Source organism: Pecten maximus, chromosome 12 (genome assembly GCF_902652985.1).
Source record: "Pecten maximus chromosome 12, xPecMax1.1, whole genome shotgun sequence".
NCBI lineage: Eukaryota > Metazoa > Mollusca > Bivalvia > Pectinida > Pectinidae > Pecten > Pecten maximus.
In genome coordinates this window covers 13,417,201-13,437,277 of record NC_047026.1, presented here as the reverse complement: position 1 = coordinate 13,437,277, position 20,077 = coordinate 13,417,201, and the positions used below count along the sequence as shown (strand labels likewise).

The 20,077-nt window shown below is 37.3% G+C and overlaps 1 protein-coding gene across 4 annotated transcripts in view; it reads left to right on the top strand.

Moving 5' to 3' along the window:
* Positions 1-851: 851 nt before the first annotated feature.
* The window catches only part of LOC117339503 (lymphocyte cytosolic protein 2-like), an 85,606-nt gene continuing 66,380 nt past the window's right edge, over positions 852-20,077 (top strand). For 2 of the 4 annotated variants that reach the window (XM_033901144.1, XM_033901142.1), the window contains exons 1-4: positions 853-1,002; positions 7,474-7,536; positions 12,267-12,319; positions 15,383-15,430. In XM_033901144.1, the coding sequence (XP_033757035.1) occupies positions 928-1,002; positions 7,474-7,536; positions 12,267-12,319; positions 15,383-15,430 (239 nt within the window). In that variant the 5' untranslated portion in view covers positions 853-927. Of the gene's footprint in view, positions 1,003-7,473; positions 7,537-12,266; positions 12,320-15,382; positions 15,431-15,942; positions 15,949-20,077 lie in introns of all 4 variants that reach the window. The other 2 variants (XM_033901143.1, XM_033901141.1) reach the window with 2 other exon arrangements.

Sequence of the window (20,077 nt, the reverse complement as noted above, 5' to 3'; positions counted from 1 at the left end):
AATTCTTGGAATTCTTTGGAATGTGCGTCAAAATTGTTGACTCCGTCATTTACGACTTGGTTACGCAACGTAAAATGATGACGTTACTTTATTGTGGGCAGCGTATTATAGCGCGTGACTGCCAACTGCCTTTCTGATTGTGTTTTCTTTTCATTTCAGAATATATTTTACAAATCGAGAAAAAGTTATTAAACGCATTACCTATGAGATAAGGGGCCGCGGTGGCCAAGTGGTTAAGGTGTCCCGACACTTTATCACTAACCCTCCACCTCTGGTAAATGTAGTGCACTAAGGTAGAGGTTAGCTTACACTCAACTGTATGTCTGATTGAAGTTTCAAACTAGGGGCAGATTAGCATAAGAATTTAGCTTGCCATTTTCTTAACAAAAAAGCTTAGGTCTGGTGGCCAGTCTATAGCGGACGTAAAACTTGTTAAATAGAAACATGATGTTGTACTATTTATTAAGGGCGAGAGAGAGAGAGAGAGAGAGAGAGCTGGAAGGGAAATGGGATACCCATGAACAGAGTACATGGATGATTATATAATTCCACAGGAGGAGGAAAACTAAGTAACTCTGATTAACAGTACGTTGTGTATTACAAACGCGGCTAGAGGCGGGAAAAGGTAGAAAAAGTAAGAACATGCATCTGAAATGTAGATAACTGAAGAAAAACTACATTGTACATATCGTTACCTTTAAAAATATCACTGTGATAAGCATGGTCAAGTCATGTATTGTATGTGTATTATACCCCCAATCGATCAACGATAAACGCAGAATTGTTCCGTATGTATAAGTGTAGAGAAGTACCGGGGATTTAAAACTTAACACGGAAGCTTGAACAAGGAAGTAATATATTTACACATACGTCCCGAGTGACAGTTTGAATGGTGGACCCGTAACCTAGTGGACAACTACAGTGACCATGAGCGGGACCCTTCCCGATTACTCCGGACTAGTCCGATGGACGATCAACGATGTTGGACAGTGGTTGTCATCGGTAATAATATGCTGTTATCGTCTGCTAACTTATAACTATATCATCGTCTGAAGTAGGCTATCCCATATTTGTTTATTATCTTCGACGTGTTGATATACGGGGTCAAGATTATTACCTAGTCCAAATTTAGTGAGACTTTATCACATTTCTTTCGATATAAAGAGCACAGCTGACCTGATCAGCGTAGGAACGTTTGTACCTGTAGGTGAACTGTGCACTTAGCTGCAGGTAAGTATACCGGAATAGAGCCATTCATCCAATCTAATATGTATCCCCACTTCAATAACGTTAAAACGTTTCCTTAGGTCACTAAACACTTTCACAACATCATGCTATTCATAATTATAAGATATACCCACTTTACTCAAGAAAATACACAATATGTCGGTCATCACATAAGTTGTTCTATCCATAGATGACCCAAATCTATTTATAACTTGTATTGAATGGGTAGTTATTTGGTTACAAGTCATGGATCCACTCCCATTTCTTCCACATTGTTGTAATACTATATTAGAGGCATGCCAAGCAAACTGGTTTAAATAAACTCTTGTTAAACTAAACACAATCTGAAAAAAAAACCCAGAAATGAACTGGACATTAATTCAGTTACCTCCAGATCATGCACAGGATCTTATAGTAGTATGTAGGCCTCACAGGATCTGGGCCATTTTCATTTTTGCGGTCCAAAGGGTTGGACCAGTTGGACCGGTGTTGTTCGTTTATGAAAATATGATGATTTTATATTGTTTTTAGACGAGTCTTGACAAAGACTTCCAAGGCCTGTATTAACATTTGCTTGTCTGTCCAGGATATATGTTTGCAATATTACATTTAACAAGAAATATCTTTAAAAAAGATAAATGGCATAGTTTTAATGCTGGTGGTTATAATGTAAAACTGCTGGTGAAATAAATTAACGAACTAATTAATAAATGCGCAGTTTCAGCACGGATAACAAAATTATATCAGTTTGAATCATTTTTGGTGATAACAGACTATTTTTGGTGATAACAGACTATTTTTGGTGATAACAGAGACGTATATACCATATATACCTGATATACAAGTCTCTGGTGGTAATAAGACTGCATTTGAATCAGGAATATGATTTTATTAATGTGTCATTTGAATAGATACATCCACTTATTCAGCTTGCATTAATAATTAATAAAAACAAAGACAATTAATGTTGAATTGAAAATGGCCGTTTATTATATTAAACGATGGTTGTGAAAGAATATAACATCATAGGTAACAATTCTTTCCTTAAAAGTCTTAGATGGGGGTCAAAACCTGCCACAATGATTCCTGTAAACACATGTACATAAACCTGTAATATTGGTGTTACAGAAATCATCCCCCAAAAAACTGATAAACACTGATTGAACCGGTTTGTTCGCATAAACGAACAGGCCCTTGGTCTTCACTTGTGGCATCTAAATGACATATTATTCTTTATCTATCTCTTGCACATTTACCACTTAGATCGTGTACGACAACAGATATACGTGAACAGGGCCACTAGAACCACCTCTAATAGAATACACCAACAAAGGTATTCATCATACACCAACATATCACTCCTCCGTTCCACTACAACTCTGTCTCGGACACAATACTCATAGGTCATCTCTGAACACGCCAATCACCACTCCATGATGTCAAGGCATTATATCGGGCGAACCCATGATCACGTATATTGACCATACCACTAAAAGTCTAAAGCCATCTGATACTGACTGGTAAATGGAACAATCGTCACATCAACAATTGTCACATGGAAAAATCGTCGCATGGAACAATCATCACATGCAACAATTATTATATGCAACAATCGTCCCATGCAATAATCGCACATCCAATTATGGAACCTACCAAGGCATACACATTTGCCAATGAACGGAACTATTCCAACTTGTATTTCATCATTAGCCGGTTCATCTCCCAGTAGCATGAACCAATTCTTTAAATACAATACACATAAACTTCAAACTGTGTCTCATTTTTCCCTGGAGGTTTATCTACTCTCAGTGGAGTCGCCAATAACAATACCACCTATAGCTAGTAGAGCATTCTACCACTCTATACACCACCTTGTGTCACCCAACGCCACACATTGATCCACCCTGCACCACACTACACCAATCTGCACCACCCATTGTAACTATAGAAAAAGCTGCAGACTCCTCTATTTTACCTCTGATGCATTACGACTTCATGGTCACACAACTGGTCAGGTGTTGTACTGAGTGGACAAGGTGTTGTACTGAGTGGACAAGATGTTGTACTGAGTGGACAAGGTGTTGTACTGAGTGGACAAGGTGTTGTACTGAGTGGACAAGGTGTTGTACTGAGTGGACAAGATGTTGTACTGAGTGGACAAGGTGTTGTACTGAGTGGACAAGGTGCTGTACTGAGTGGACAACATGGTTCCCTTCACAGCATGGACAGAACATCAGTGTCTTTTTCCTGGTCATTTTGTATTTCTAGTAAAATATGTTTGTAGTCCCTGATGACCGATACACATGTATGTGGCTAGGAGAAACATATGAAAGAGTGCACTTGATGGTTTTTTTTTATAACCTTGACTTGCATGAAGGTCATAGGAGCTATATTAAGAATCTTCCACTCCAGATCAGGAAGACATTATGTCCTGGTTTGGGAGCAGAACTTTTGAGCACCAGCATTATACAATGTAGGTCAGAAATTAAAACTGGTAAAATTTGAAGGATTTAAAAAAAATAAAATACTTAGAAGATCCTGTGCCATGACATTTGGAAACTAGGTATTTTAAGGATTATAAAAATGTAAATGATGATTTTATTTATTTTACAACAGTTGTGAAACAAGTTAATATATAAACTTATATTGTTACTGTTATTGGCTGTGATGGAAGTGTGTGATAGGTCTTACTGTGGAGGGAATAATAAAATCTATTACCTGTAAGTGATCGAGATCGGGTTATCTCAGTCGAGGGTTAAGATTCTGTAACATAATCCCAACCGAGACGTTAGCCGAGGTTGGGATGTTACAGAATCTTAGCCCGAGACTGAGATAACCCGAACTCGATCACTTACAGGTAATAGATTTTTTTTCTCGCACCATTTACATATATCTAGTTGTATAATAACAACCCATCTATATATGCGTTAAAGTGTAAGAGTATCCCGTCTGGGGCCTCCCGGTTCAAAGCCGATTAACCACTTCATCTGTGCTTCGAATTCAGTCCTTTCGCGTAAAAATATAGTTCGGTTATATCAAAGAAGAAAAACAATGATCAATCGGTACATATTATTTAAATAATAAACAACAACCAACCAAACAATACATAGTAATTAAATACATGACAAAAACAGTTTGAATGCACATATTTCTAATAATATTGGTTAACTAGAGCGTGTGACGTCACTCAGAAACTTGTTGTATCCGGAATTTACAAATCATCGTCGGAGTCGGTGATAACTGGACGTCTAGCTCCACGATTTGTTGGCGGATTTATGATTGGATTGTTGTTAATTGTGATATTGAAAACACCACCATTTATTACACTTCCTGTAAAAACAGACCGTTCCGATGTCTGTTGTGCACATGTGTTTGATTGTTGGTACACGCTTGGGACACGGATCTGACCTCCATCATTGGGATTAGTGTTACAAAGCATGGAGGAATTGTTCCGTTTTTGTGCACTCGTCATTGCCCGGTAATAGTTTAGTGAATTAGGATTTTTGTGTCCGGTGATTTGTACGGCTTGTGTGTCCGGGATGTCGTTTTCCAGGAGTTTCTGACATAGATGTTTCCTGACAGAAGTGTTTGTAAGTCGTTTCTCACCTTTTATATTTGCGTTGATTGTCATTGTTTTCATCAGGTTTTTCAATTTGTTCTGACCTACAGGGCAGATGTTATCAAACTTTCCCCGTATTTCCTTTGTTTATAAGTACACTTTCGAAGCTTCCTAACATTCCTCTGAGACTTGTTGGCTCGTACTCCGAGCCATCTTTTTGTCGGACACTCATGAAAAATTGAGCGAGAAGTTGATCGAGCTCGCTATATATGGAGTATATCTGAGATTTCACGGGTTTCTGCGTGTGTTGATAAAAAATCTCGGAGGAGCTTTACATGACCAGATGTCTTTCTTTTTGTGCTCGCATTTTCATTTTCTGTTATAAAATCGTCTACATCGTCAGGTGTAGTAGCTATAAATCTTGGGTTGAATGTCTGAGTTTTATTCTTTGGCTCAGGTCCACCATGGGTAACCTTAGGAGTGTTTGCCCGAAGGGGCAGGCTAGTTGCGCTGGGTGGTGGAGGGATTATGCTTGATGATGGAGCGGTGGCTAGTTGGTCATGGGTGGGGTAGCAATAGATAGGCCCGGGGGTGGGGACGACTCGCTTGTTGGCTGAGGAGGAGAGTTTTGAGGATTGAATAGCTGAAGCAGTTCCTTATCAAATACGACATGGTCATCAAGGCCTTTGATTAATTCGTGCCTTGCACACCTGATCATCTCACCGTCAAAGGAGTGAATAACGTAATATGTATATGTCCCTAAGGGTTTTTCAATAGACACAATTTTACCACGTTTTCCATTCTGTCCAACACGTACAGTTTCACCAACTTTGAAGTTCATGCTTTTCTTGATCGATTGAGCAGACGATTATCGAACTGAATAATCGATAAATGGTGACGTAATAAAAAATGTGTTGTCATTAAATAAGATAAGATAAGTTTATTTCTAGTTCAGGACTTTTAAAGTCCTCTATACCAGACTCAAATAATTCATGAGATTGATATATTACTTCTGTCCGGTCTACTGTACATTGTTTATGATTTAATTGATGCTTTGTAATTAAAGAAAAGTTCTTGGTTTTTCCAGTGATCGTCTAGCTTGTATTTGAAGGAGTTTACATTTAATACTGATTTAACCTGTTCTGGCAATTCATTCCAGATTGACACTGTTCTGTTTGAAAAGTAGTTTTTTCTTAGCGTATTTGTGGATAGTCTAGGGAATATTTTTTTGGTATGTCCTCTTGTACTGTTGCGTTCAGCAGCATCCTTCCATAAAATGATACCATTAAAACATGCTTTATCATATATTTCGCTTATCATTTTGTACAGTTCTATCATATCTCCTCTAATTCTTCTGAATGCCAATGTTGGTAGTTTGAGTTTTTCCAGCCTCTCACTGTAGGCCAATTCCTTCATTCCCGGGAGACACTTGGTTGCTCTTCTTTGAACCCCTTCTATCTTGTCAATGTGTTTTTGTAAGTGAGCTGCCCACATAGGACTAGCGTAGTCCAGTTGGGATCTTACCAGACATTTATATAATGGGATAAAAGACCTGGTGTCCATAAACTGGAAAGTCCTTCTGATGAGTGCAAACATAGAGTTCGCTTTCTTAACTTTTTCAGATATATGTTCGTCAAACGAAAGCTCGGAGTCAATGATTACTCCTATGTCCTTCTCTTGTTTGGTTTTCTGCATTCTGCATAAATGATGACGTTTGTTTTTTATGTTGTGCAAACTGTACTGTAACCATATGTTGATGTTATCAGCTGATGATCTGGAATGCGACTTTATTTACTATTACGGAACATTATTGATACAATGTATATGTATGCAAATTAAATATGACAACAATTTAATCAATTATACAATGTATCTATGTGTGTATACATACTGCATTGCGGTTTGTGCACTTGTTCACCGATTCGAGAGTATTACGTCACTTGCGCGGATGAATACATGAATGGGTTAAAATTCCGCCAAAACTCACGTAAAGGTACCAGACAGATCGGACGAGATAGAAAAATCTAGCACCGGGTATCACGTGAGATTTCCCTGTCCGAGGTGCGAGAAAGCAGAATACCTGTCAGAGAAAACCCACATGGTTGGACTGCTATGTGACCTTAAATCTTCCATATGGTGTTCTGTAATATAAATTACCTTGCCATTAATTTCTGTTAATTCAATGCTATAGGAGCCATAGTAATATTATATTAAATACATCTATGAAAATATTTTGCAATAATTCCTTGAATTGTTGTACCTACATGAAATATACATTTGCATGCACTTTGGGCCCTTTATAAGTTTACAAATATGTTATCCTCACAATGTAATCTTATACACTGTACTTATAAGCTGTAAGTCAACTTCACCTCTCAAGTATACAAGGCTATTATATATTGATAGAAGGAAAGTTAAGATGGTCTGGTTGTATAATAGGAAGTCGTACTATGATCGAATCAGACCTTTTGTTTTAATTCACTTCAGTGTAGACTTCCTGGTTTGAAGAAATGGAGTGTAAGATAGTGGGATTGATTCCTGAATAAGATAAGAAATGCATGGCTTGATGTATCATCTGTTGCTTCAAGCGTTTCATACAAACTATATTCATACCTTACATTTTTTTACTAAAATGATAACCTTGGAGTGAATATTTGTTTTAAAAGTTTGAATGTTGTTTCTTTTAGAACGCATTTCCCGAATTTTGTCGAAGCTTCAGAGAGGCTGGGATAGATGGTGTGAAGTTTGTGGTATGTATATTTGACCTTTTCTTGTCAATTTATTAATTTAAAATGAAAAAAAACCATTGTTAGCTCACCTGGTCCGAAGGACCAAGGTGAGCTTATGCCATACCGTTGCGTCCGTCGTCCGTCCGTCCGTCTGTCGTCCGTCGTCCGTCGTCCGTCCGTCCGTCAACAATTGACTTCTTCTTCATAACCACACATCAGAATTTGACCAAATTTGGTCAGAAGCATCCCTATGGGTAGGGGACTCAAAATTGTACAAATGATGGGGCTGACCCCCTGGGGGCCTCTGGGGCGGGGCCAAAAGGGGTCATTTTTGCGCTATTGATATAAACGACTTCTTCTCTGAAACCAAGCAATGGCTATCACTCATATTTGCCTGGTAGCATCACTATGGGGTGGGGATTCAAAATTGTACAAATGATGGGGCTGACCCCCCAGGGGCCTGAGGGGTGGGGCTGAATGTGGTCAATCTGGCTATATTGATATAAACGACTTCTTCTCTCAAACCGAGCAATGCCTGTCACTCATATTTGCCTGGTAGCATCACTATAGGGTTGGGATTCAAAATTGTACAAATGATGGAGCTGACCCCCCAGGGGCCTGAGGGGCGGGGCCAAATGTGGTCAATTGGGCTATATTGATATTAGCGACTTCTTCTCTGAAACCGAGCAATGGATATCGCTCATATTTGTCTGGTAGCATCACTATGTGGTGGGCATTCAAAATTGTACAAATAATTGGGCTGACCCCCCCGGGGGGCTGAGGGGCGGGGCCAAATGGGGTCAATTGGGCTATATTGATATAAACGACTTCTTCTCTGAAACCGAGCAATGGATATCGCTCATATTTGCCTGTTAGCACCTACTTGGGGTAGAAATTCAAAATTGTACAAATGGTGGGGCTGACCCCCCGGGGGGCTGAGGGACGGGGCCAAACAGGGTCAATTTGGCTAAATTGATATAAACAACTTCTCCTCTTAAACTAAGCAATGGATATCTCTCATATTTGCCTGGTAGCACCTACTTGAGGTAGGAATTCAAAATTGTACAAATGGTGGGGCTGACCCCCTGGGGGTCTTAGGGGCGTGGCCAAAAAGGGCCCGTTTGGCTTGATTGATATAAACGACTTCTCCTCTGAAACCAAGCAATGGATATTGCTCATATTTGCCTGGTAGCACCCCCTTGGGGTAAGGATTCAAAATTGTACAAATGACGGGGCTGACCACCTTGGGGCTGAGGGGCAGGGCCAAAAGGGGCCAGTTTGGCTAAATTGTTATAAACAACTTCTCCTCTGAAACTAAGCAATGAATATCTCTCATAATTGACTGGTAGCATCCCCTTGGGGTAGGGATTCAAAATTGTACAAATGATGGGGCTGACCCCCCTGGGGGCTGAGGGGCGGGCCAGAAGGTGTCAATTTGCCTAAATTGATATAAACAACTTCTTCTCTGAAACTAAGCAATGGATATCGCTCATATTCGCCTGGTAGCATCCCTTTGGGGTAGAGATTCAAAATTGTACAATTGGTGGGGCTGACCCCCCGGGGGGCTGAGGGGCGGGCCAAAAGGGATCAATTTGGCTAAATTGATATTTTTAGAATTACAATAAAACCAATGTTCATGTACGTCCATATAAAATGCTTATGATATATTGACATAGCAATACCAGTGACAAATATACTTAAGCATAGTTCTCTTGTTTCATATCTCATGAAACCAGGTGAGCGATACAGGCCCTCTGGGCCTCTTGTATTTCTGTTCATTTTGTTATTTCAAAAATCTTGTATCTGATACAATCATACAAATAATACTCTTGTACCTGTTTGTGAGTTTTGTTACAGAACTTTTAGCTATGCCGTTTCATTTGTTGTCTAGCATCAACATTTTAAGCCCACCATCATCAGATGGTGGGCTATTCAAATCGCCCTGCGTCTGTGGTCCGTGGTCCGTGGTCCGTCCGTCCCTCCGTCCGTCCGTCCGTAAACAATTCTTGTTATCGCTAATCCTCAGAAAGTACTGAAGGGATCTTTCTCAATTTTCATATGTACGTTCCCCTTGGTGCCTAGTTATGCATATTGCATTTTGAGACCAATCGGAAAACAACATGGCCAACAGGCAGCCATCTTGGATTTTGACAATTGAAGTTTGTTATCACTATTTCTCAGAAAGTACTGAATGGATCTTTCTGAAATTTCATATGTAAGTTCCCCTTGGTGCCTAGTTATGCATATTGCATTTTGAGACCAATCGAAAAACAACATGGCCAACAGGCAGCCATCTTGGATTTAAAAAATTGAAGTTTGTTATCACTATTTCTCAGAAAGAAATGAAGGGATCTTTCTGAAATTTCATATGCAATTTCCCCTTGGTGTTAAGTTATGCATATTGCATTTTAAGACTAATCGGAAAACAACATGGCCGACAGGCAGCCATCTTGGATTTTGACAATTGAAGTTTGTTATCGCTATTTCTCAGAAAGTACAGAAGGGATCTTTCTGAAATTTCATATGTAAGTTCCCCTTGGTGCCTAGTTATGCATATTGCATTTTGAGACCAATCGGAAAACAACATGGCCAACAGGCAGCCATCTTGGATTTTGACAATTGAAGTTTGTTATCGCTATTTCCCAGAAAGTACAACGGATCTTTCTGAAATTTCATATGTAGGTTCCCCTTGGTGCCTAGTTATGCATATTGCATTTTGAGACCAATCGGAAAACAACATGGCCAACAGGCAGCCATCTTGGATTTTGACAATTGAAGTTTGTTATCGCTATTTCTGAGAAAGTACTCCAGGGATCTTTCTCAAATTTTGTATGTATGTTCCCCTTGGTGCCTATTTATGCATATTGCTTTTTGAGACCAATCGGAAACAACATGGCCGAGAAGCAGCCATCTTGGATTTTGACAATTGAAGTTTGTTATCGCTATTTCTTAGAAAGTACTAAAGGGATCTTTCTGAAATTTCATATGTAGGTTCCCCGTGGTGCTTAGTTATGCATATTGCATTTTGAGACCAATCGGAAAACAACATGGCCGACAGGCAGCCATCTTGGATTTTGACATTTGAAGTTTGTTATTGCTATTTCTTAGAAAATACTTAAGGGATCTTTCTCAAATTTCATAGTATAGGTTCCCCTTGTTCGATAAGTACTTGAGGGATGTTTCTCAATTTGCACAGATTAGTAAGAGAAAGGGAAAAATAGAGAAAAGATCAATCTGACATGGAACCTATAAAGATCATTCAATGGTGGGCGCCAAGATCCCACTGGGATCTCTTGTTCTTTGAGAATCTTCTGAACCACCTCTCAATCATTTTAGATTTTAATATTTATCAGCTGCGATGAAAGTCATTTATTAATTATCTTTGAACAAATACTGTAAACCTGGTAATTTTTGTCCCAGATTATTTTCGCCCCAGGTTATTTTTGCCAAAACATATTCGCCCGTTTTAAAATCGCCCTAAATGATTTTCAAGAAATATCTTTTTCCTCGTTTGTAAAATCGAAAAATTTCGTTCAGAATTTTCAATACAGTTGCAAGCGGAACACTCAGGACTTATCGAGTTTCCCAGTTGTCTTACCAGCATGAGATGTGAAATATAATCAAGGTGTGAAATAAAGATCGCTTACTGGTGCTCGGATTTCCTTTTAGTCCCGACTAATTCAAGTAGTATCGGGTATGCATGGGTAATTTTACGCAAACACAATCAATTGTAAGTTCACCGCACCATGACTAATGACTGACCAGTGTTTTCTCTTGTTCACATGTACATACATGTTCATGAATGGAAGCTACAATCAAGCAATGGTGAACTCATAAAATTAGTCTTTTCCATGACAGGAATTTGATATGCCACTCTGTATTTCATTTTTGTCTTGACTGGAGTTCATAATTTAAAAGAAGACGTAATTTTTAAAATAACTTGGTATGTATGGTTTTTTAATTGAAAATGCTAAGCCTAGTACATGATTTTACAGTTGAAAAGTAAGAAGGTATGTTTGTGATCTGAGTACACTTGGCCCATGTAATATGGTTTATAAACCCTTCAATTCAGTTTGAAATTTTTGCCTTCATCTTAAATTCGTCTTACGTAAAATAGCGAAAATTAAACGGGGATGAAAATTACCAGGTATACAGTATAACCCAGTTAATTATCTTTGAACAAACAAATATTCCCTAGTTTTTAGGTCACAGTGACCATATGCATTGTAGGTTGAAGACTAGCACATGAAAGTTCTGTCTTTCGAATATTAAACCAAGAGGTTTTTATCAGTAGCATTATGGAGTGGAAGAATATCACCATTACTGTTTTTGGAAAATCCAAGTTTCTTTAATAATTGTTTGAGTGTAATAGCTTGTGGGGCCATGTAGTAGGGGACATGCATCACTTTAGCAATACTCAGTATGTTTTATCTAGCAGTATGCTTTATAAAGGACAGTTATGATATATGTTGTCAGAAGGATCAATCTAGATCATTATATGCATGCTTAAAATAACTTTACCATGATTCAAATTCCACAAGGGACTGTGTTTTATTTTGACCCACATTAGAGGTCACAGATATTTGAGATTAAGAACAGGTGAGCAATACAGGAACATTGGGCCTGTTGTTAACCTGGATACTTTGGTGAATGAATGTACATAAGATGTATTCATAACCATTAATACAGTAAAGAATAAAGTGTGTGTTGAAAAAAGGCCAAAATGAATTTAATTTGATTTTGCATTTCAGGAGTTGGATGAAACAGAGTTGAACCGGTTGAGAACACCAATGAATAAAAGAAGGTTAGTAGAATTTGGATGTAATCTTAGTGTCGACATGGTTCGTACAGATGATGAAATGATGAAAAGTAATTCGGGGTCATTGCTGGAAAAGTGCTGGAATTTGGGGTCAGTGCTGGAAAAGTGCTGGAATTTGGGTTCAGTGCTGGAAAGAGCTGGAATTTGGGGTCAGTGCTGAAAAAGTGCTTGAATTCGGGATCAGTGCTGGAAAAATGCTTGATTTCAGGGTCATTGCTGGAAAAATGCTGGAATTTGGGGTCAGTGTTGGAAAAGTTCTGAAATTCAGGGTCAGTGCTGGTAAAATGCTGGAATTCGGGGTCAGTGCTGGAAAAGTGCTGAAATTTAGGCTCAGCGCTGGAAAAATCTTAGAATTGGGGGTTAGTGGTGGAAAAGTCCTTGAATTTGGGGTAATGCTGAAAAGTGCTGCAATTTGAGGTTGTGCTGGAAAAATGCTGGAATTTCGAGGTCAGTGCTGGAAAAATGCTGGAATTTGGGGTTAGTGCTGGTAAAGTTCTTAAATTCAGGATCATTGCTGGAATTTGAGGCCAGTGTGGGAAAAATGCTAGAATTTGGGGTTAATGCTGGAAAAGAGCTGCAATTTCAAGGTCAGTGCTGGAAAAGTGTTGGAATTTAGGGCCATGCAGTGCAGGAAAAATTCTGTAATTTAGGGTCAGTGCTGGAAAAGTGCTGGAATTTAGGGTCAGTGCTAGAAAAGTCCTGGAATTTGAGGTAATGCTGAAAAAGTGCTGCAATTTGAGGTTGTGCTTGAAAAATCTCGCCCAAACTGTAACGATACCATCTGCATCACTGCGTTGAGAGGCAAGGATAAGCGCAGATGGACTGCTTCAGCATTCCAGATGGTAAAGCCAAAGTGGGACAGGCAATTAGACATACAATGTGTCATTATTATACACAGCTTTCATTTACGGAATATCATCGAGGATGGCTGAACCTATTTATCTGATCGATGACAGATCATTACCGTATAAATTCCATGCATTTCTTAAAAAACAACCTTGAATTAAGATTTAGTCATCCTTTTTAAGCATTATAGTACAGTCAAACTTCAATGTTTCGAAGTTCAAGGGACTTACAGAAAAACTTTGAAACAGCGGGACTTCGAATTATTCATGGTTGACAATAGATCGATGTTTTCTTGATAATGGCCATATATGTTAACATTACATGTCCTCAGTGTCTTCATGTTGATCGTCGCCTGTCAGGCTCTCATCGAAAAGTTTAGTTAATTTATACCTCAAACACAACAAAATAAAAATACTTTTCATTAATTATACCTAAGCATTTTATTAATTAAACAAACTATGTATCGGTTACAAAACACTTATATCGCGTTTAGCAGATAAAGCATAAGAAGTACAATGCACACTTACGTAAGTCGCTGCTAAAGACACATGCATTTACGTTATGTGCATAAAAAATACGGAATGCCGATCGGTTGGAGAATGCATGATTGAATGACAAATAATCGATTTACTTGGATATTTATGTATAAGTTTGAAACGTGACACTTTGAATATGAGTGAAGACATTGCTAATTGTTTGTGTTAAAAATTGGTCTGCTTGTTTTACAGCTCCGTAAAATACTCACCGACCGCTGATTTCAATGGCGGCGGAGATTATCAGAGACGACTACCGAAATGTTTTGTAATTAGGCCGTTATCCATTGTACATAACAAGGAAACTTAGAATTTTTAGATATTGGTTTAAATTGCTCAATACTGAAAATTGTATATTGAAATCGTGTTATGAAAATATGCTCCTATTTAAGGACCAATGGGTCTGTGAAATCAAAGATGATTTGAATCGCTTAGGCTTAGGTTATATTTGGGACGCCAAGAATGGAAACGATTTTTTCTTTTGCAATAATTAAGGAAAGATTATTTGACATTTTTAATCAAAATGGATATAGCGCTATTATAGATATGTCGAAAGGTTTGCTTTACAGGGAATTAAATGATAAAATTCTATTACAATCGTATCTAACAAAATCAGTTAATATCAGCTATACGAAAGAAATTGCTCGGCTCAGACTGTCAGCTCACAAGTTGAATATTGAATCTGGGCGATATGTTGGCATTGATAGAAGTAACAGAGTTTGTACGCTATGTAATCTTAATGATATAGAAGACGAATTTCATTTTGTTTTAGTTTGTACTAGGTATTCTGATTTAAGACAGAAGTATTTAAAATATTATTATAGAAATAATCCAAGTGTATATAAGCTTACTCAATTACTTAATACAAATAATGTTAAAGACTTGTGTAATCTTGGGAAATATCTGTTAGCGACAAATAAGTGCCAATCACAAGCATGAGATATATATATGTATATATATATTGTAATAATAATATTGATTGATGTTACTATTATATTATATTATAGCTTTGTTCATTCTCCTGTGGCCAATTTAACATTTTGTATATATGTAAATATCCTGTATACATATGTTTACACTGATGAGTCGTAAGACTTAAAGTAATAAATGAACTTGAACTTGAACTTACCGGAGTGATTAAATATCATGGCTTCTAAATACACCTTTTATCTATCAATTTGGTCTGATTATTAATTAACCCAATGATCGGGGTGACAACACACGCTATCGTTATCCCTATTGTCAGTCAGTTCATTTGGGGGAGAGGTGTGAAATCTTGCCGTGGGGTCACGACAAACACCTGTCCAGTGGTCAGTAGGCCTACAGGTAAATTTTTTGTTCGAATCATGAGATGTCAATTACCTATTATATCATAGCGAACGGGGCATGAAAAAAGTTTGATACATCGAAAACTTCGATTTATAAAAATTCGAATCCTACATAGGTTCGTTAGTAGTGTTATATAGTGAGAAAATTTGGGACCAAGCAAAAAGTTTGATACAACGAGAAAGTTGAATCAACGAAGTTTGAATCATCGAGGTTTGACTGTATTTCATTATATATTTCATGTTGGCTGTTGATATACCTGTTAGCAAATCATCAACCTTTATATTAAGTTACCTGTGGCCTGCTATGACTTTTTTAAGAAGATATTGTTTTGTTTCAACAGCAAATTGATGACCATTATCAAGAGCATAAAGAAACCAGATCTTTCAGGGTAAGTATCTGTTATATAGTCATTTTTGCTTTATTTATCTTAAAGGAGGAGAAAGTATACTATAAAAAAAGGATTTCACAAACCAAACATTCCTTGTAAAAATGTCTGATTATAGCACCACTGTACATGATATTGTACAGCCTTTATTGAGAGTATTTTGTTTGTTGGTCAGAATATTGTTTTAAGTATGAAGATGGCCATGATTATAATAACAGCGCTTAAAGCTCCATAAGTTAATTGATCAAAACTTAATTCAAGGTCACATCAGTAAAAACTGTTGAAGAGATTTTAAAGTGCCGGTGTAGGCCAGAGAGATTTTAAAGTGCCAGTGTAGGCCTGCTAGGTTGTTTTTAAGCTGTGATTTTTTTGTCTGCAGTCATCGTCACTGAAACTAAAAAAAAAACGATGATAAATATTTCATTATTATATGTGAAAATAATACTAATATGAGTGAAAATAATATATTATTTTATAAAAATCATTTAAACAATTATCGTGGTTTTGTTTACTAGGCCTAGGTAAGTTGTGTTTTATATACCTCAACCAGATACTGTGGAAATATACACAAGTGCATATCTATTGAAACATACTAAAACTCAAGTAGCTGTTGTAGAATAATACACCATTTATATATTTATAACAATGTGTATATATATATACATGTATATAAATTTAACTAAAAAGAGGTATAGCACTTACGTTTTAATGCCTTGCATTAAAGTGAGCAGTAATTTGTTGTAGTACATACTTAAATATAAGGATGTTCTGCTTTTCTGCTTATGTGTTGCTGTCCTAATGCTGCTTTATTTCTCAGCAATATAATATTATAGTAATCACTTCCAATTGTCTGTGCATGCATGTCTGGGTGTGTTCAGACATTCATTACCTTGTGTACAGAATATCCCATGAATATCTGAACAGATTAAGATTTGGTGACCTTTGCAAGGTCAAGGGTTGCACTTGACCTTGTACTCTTGATATAAAAAGCTTGTGACATGAGGATATCTCATGTCTGACTTAGTCCCTGAAGAGATTGATTCATGTTCACACCATAGTATCACACCATCAAGATCTACACGTAATTAATTTTTTGTGGTCAGGTTAAAGGTCAAAGTCACACTTGAATACTTCTGAAATCAAAACGTATTCATACAAGATATCAACTGACCTTCTGGACAGATTTTTGTTGATAAGCCTCTATTATGACTCACTTTGCTTTTCCTGCATGGTCTGACCTAATGTTAACATATTATGAAACCATGTGCTCACATTAAAAAAAGGGCTAAAATATTTCAGAAAAGATTTTATTTTTGACATCTGACAACAACTTAAGATCAAGGTCACAATTGTTTAAAATGTAATTGGGCATGTCATTAGTATACAGCATGTGAATTGTCTGTCATGGTAATGGCTGAATGTTTTGTTTAGCTGGCTTCTCGAAGAGAAGGGGAGCTAATATGTTTTCGTTTCCAAATGTTAAGTTTTTGGTACAAGTGTTGCTGTGGTGGTTGATTATTACTTCCAAGAGTGAGGATGAATAATTTTGGGAAAAGAGTCTTTTTTTGTATTTGAAAGAAAACAATTTGAACTTGGCTTTTTAGGTCACCTGAGAGGAAGTCTCAAAAGACGTAATTTGATCCCCTTTGGTCTGGCGTCGTCCGTCGTAATCAATTTACATTTTTGACTTCTTCTCCGAAACCGCTAATCCCAATTCAATTAAATTTGGCAGGAAGCTTCCATGGCTAAATGTCAACCAAAATTGGGAATTATATGGTCCCCACCCCCCAGGGGCCAGAGGGGTGGAGAAAAAAGTGTCAAATTGACTGAAATTTCAAAAATCTTCTTCTCTACTCTCAGATATGGTGGAATCAAACACTCTTCATAGATGGAAGGGTCTCAAGGTGCTTTACCAAAATTGTGAATTTCATGACCCAGGGGTCTCACATTTGCCCCTGGGGAGGGGGTAAACTTTACTATAGTTTATATAGGGAAATCACATTTTTGACTATAATTTGCTTGATTTCGATTGGAATTCATTCTAACTTGGTAAACATTATCAGCATGGGATGACAGTTTGATGGAATGCACATGTTGGCCCTGACTGACCCCCAGGGGCTGATGGGTGGGGCCAAAAAGGGTCAATTGAATTAACTGAAATATTTCAAATCTCAGGTGACCGTTAAGGCCCATGGGCCTCTTGTTTACCAAAGTTTATATAGGAAAATAAGATTTTAGACTGTTATTTGTTTCCTTTCTATTGGAATTCATTAATTCTAACTTGGTAAACATTATCAGCATGGAATGACAGTTTGATGGTATGCACATGTTGGCCCTGACAGACCCCAGGGGCTGATGGGCGGGGCCAAACAAGGGTCAAATAAGCTTAAATTTCAAAGAACATCTTTACAACGCCCAAATAAGGTAGAATCAAGTACTCTTTATAGATGAAAGGGTCTTAAGGTGCTTTACCAAAATTGTGAATATCATGACCTTGGGGTCTCATATGCTTGCCCCTTTGGAGGAGGTACCCTTTACTGTTGTTTGTATAGGGAAATCAAATTTTTGTCTGTCATTTGTGTCATTTCTATTGGAATTAGCAGTTTTTGAAGGCAGTTTGCTGGTATGCAATCATTGGCCCCAAGGGGCTGATGGGCGGGTCAAAAAGGGTCAAATTTACAAAAATATTTTAAAACTCAGCTGGCCTTTAAGGCCCATGGCCCTCTTGTTAAGTCAAATCTAATGTAAAGTTTTTGACGCAAATATTGAAAGGCATCTGTAAACTCCTTTGTAATTATACTATGGTTTTAATATTTGGCTTCAGGGTTGCTGCATGTAGAGGTTAAATATTACTTTCTGGAGTGAGAATGAATAATTTGACAAAAAAAAACCCATTTTCGACTTAATAGACTGTTTATGGCAAATCTTAAGTTTTTGGTTAAAGTGTTGAAAATCAACAGTTGACTCCTTTATAAGTGTACTACAGATTTGATTCAAAATTCATACTGACACATTTTAAACCACTATCATTAGAGGGTAGGCTATTCAAATTCCTTTTGTCTATCCATTCGCAAACAATTCTTGTTACTGCCACTAATTGGACCACTATGTTTCACGTACCTTAACTTGGATCATGATCTTTTGAACCACAACTTGCCTGAAGGACCAGTGATGCTGAATTTTCTTTCTGCCCTGATGTAAGTTCCCTGTGGTATAGTTGTGTATATTGAATTAGATATCAACTGGAAAATAAAATTGCCGCCAAGCTGCCATTTATGATTTTGACAGGTTGAAGTACTCAGAAAGTACTGCATGAATCTTCCTCAAATTAGATATTGTCTCTACTTGTGAATATGGAATTTTGATATCTGAAAATAAGATTGTTGACAGGGAGCCATTTTGAATTTTGAAAGTTAAAGTTTGTTATTGCTATTTTTCAGAATGTCCTTCGTGGATCTTTCTTTAATTTCACCTGTAGTTGCTAATTGTCCTATATAGTTGTGCATGTTCTGTTTTAATACAATTTGTAAACAAAAATGGTTGACAGAAGGCCATTTTGAATTCTGACAGTTGAAGTTTGTTAAAGCTTTTTGTCAAAAAGGTTTTCATGGATCTCTCTAGAATTTCATTCAGATTCGTTTTGTATTAGTTGAAGTTTGTTAATGCTATTTCTCAGAGAATTCTTTGCTGGATTTTTCTCAGGTTTGATTTGTAGGTTTAGGTTTTTTTTCAAATGATAAGAGGAAGAAGAGAGAAAAGTAAAGAAAGCTTTTATCTTTAACAGAGATCCAATGAAAGTCATTCATTGCCAAAATGGGCACTGAAATCCCTCTAGGATCTCTTTACTGAAAGTACTTTAATTATCAGCTTCTCATGTCTGAATGCTAATATACCCGGCAGTCATTGGGACACAGAGAGTGTTAATGAAAAAATGGCATCCTATAAGTGATTCAATTAATAGGGATGTCTTTTCAGGTCAGAAGAAAGGCCAAGGTCACTGTTTATATCAATAGGAAGTTGATGTCTGAAGTGTCTTTGTTTGTACCTTTTATCTCAGCATTAAAGTTTTGTTCTTCCTTATAAAACAGTTTTAATTGTTACTATCAAAGGGAAATCTGCATGATAACTTACCCGTAACTTCCTAACTTGAGTTTCTTTGTTTTTATTAAATTTAAACCTCTGTGTAATCCTCTGTAATCCCTACTACCAGCTTTGTCCTGAGTATCATGGAAGGTGGAGTGTCATTAGAAAGCTCCCCCTCCTCCATTGTATTATCACTATGTGATGGATGAGAGGGATTCTCAGTAATGAAAGTGTGGCTACATAGTGCTGGTGGTACCGCACAATCAGAGGGGTGGATGGAAGAAAAATAAATAACATATCTTTGTACATGTATATTCATCCATTTGTTTATTCATCTGTCTGTCCATCCATTATCCTTCATTCTTCAATCATTAACCAATTGTACTCACAATGAGGTAAAATGAATCGTGACAATTCATACAGATATGAACACTGTACAATTTTGCATTTAGATTCATGCAGTTGAAGTTCATTTAGTACCTATAGGCATGGTTGTACATATCATTACAGTCAGTGGTAATAAAGTGTTCAGGTTCTCCTTCCGTCCTCCTGATTACGGCACTCCAT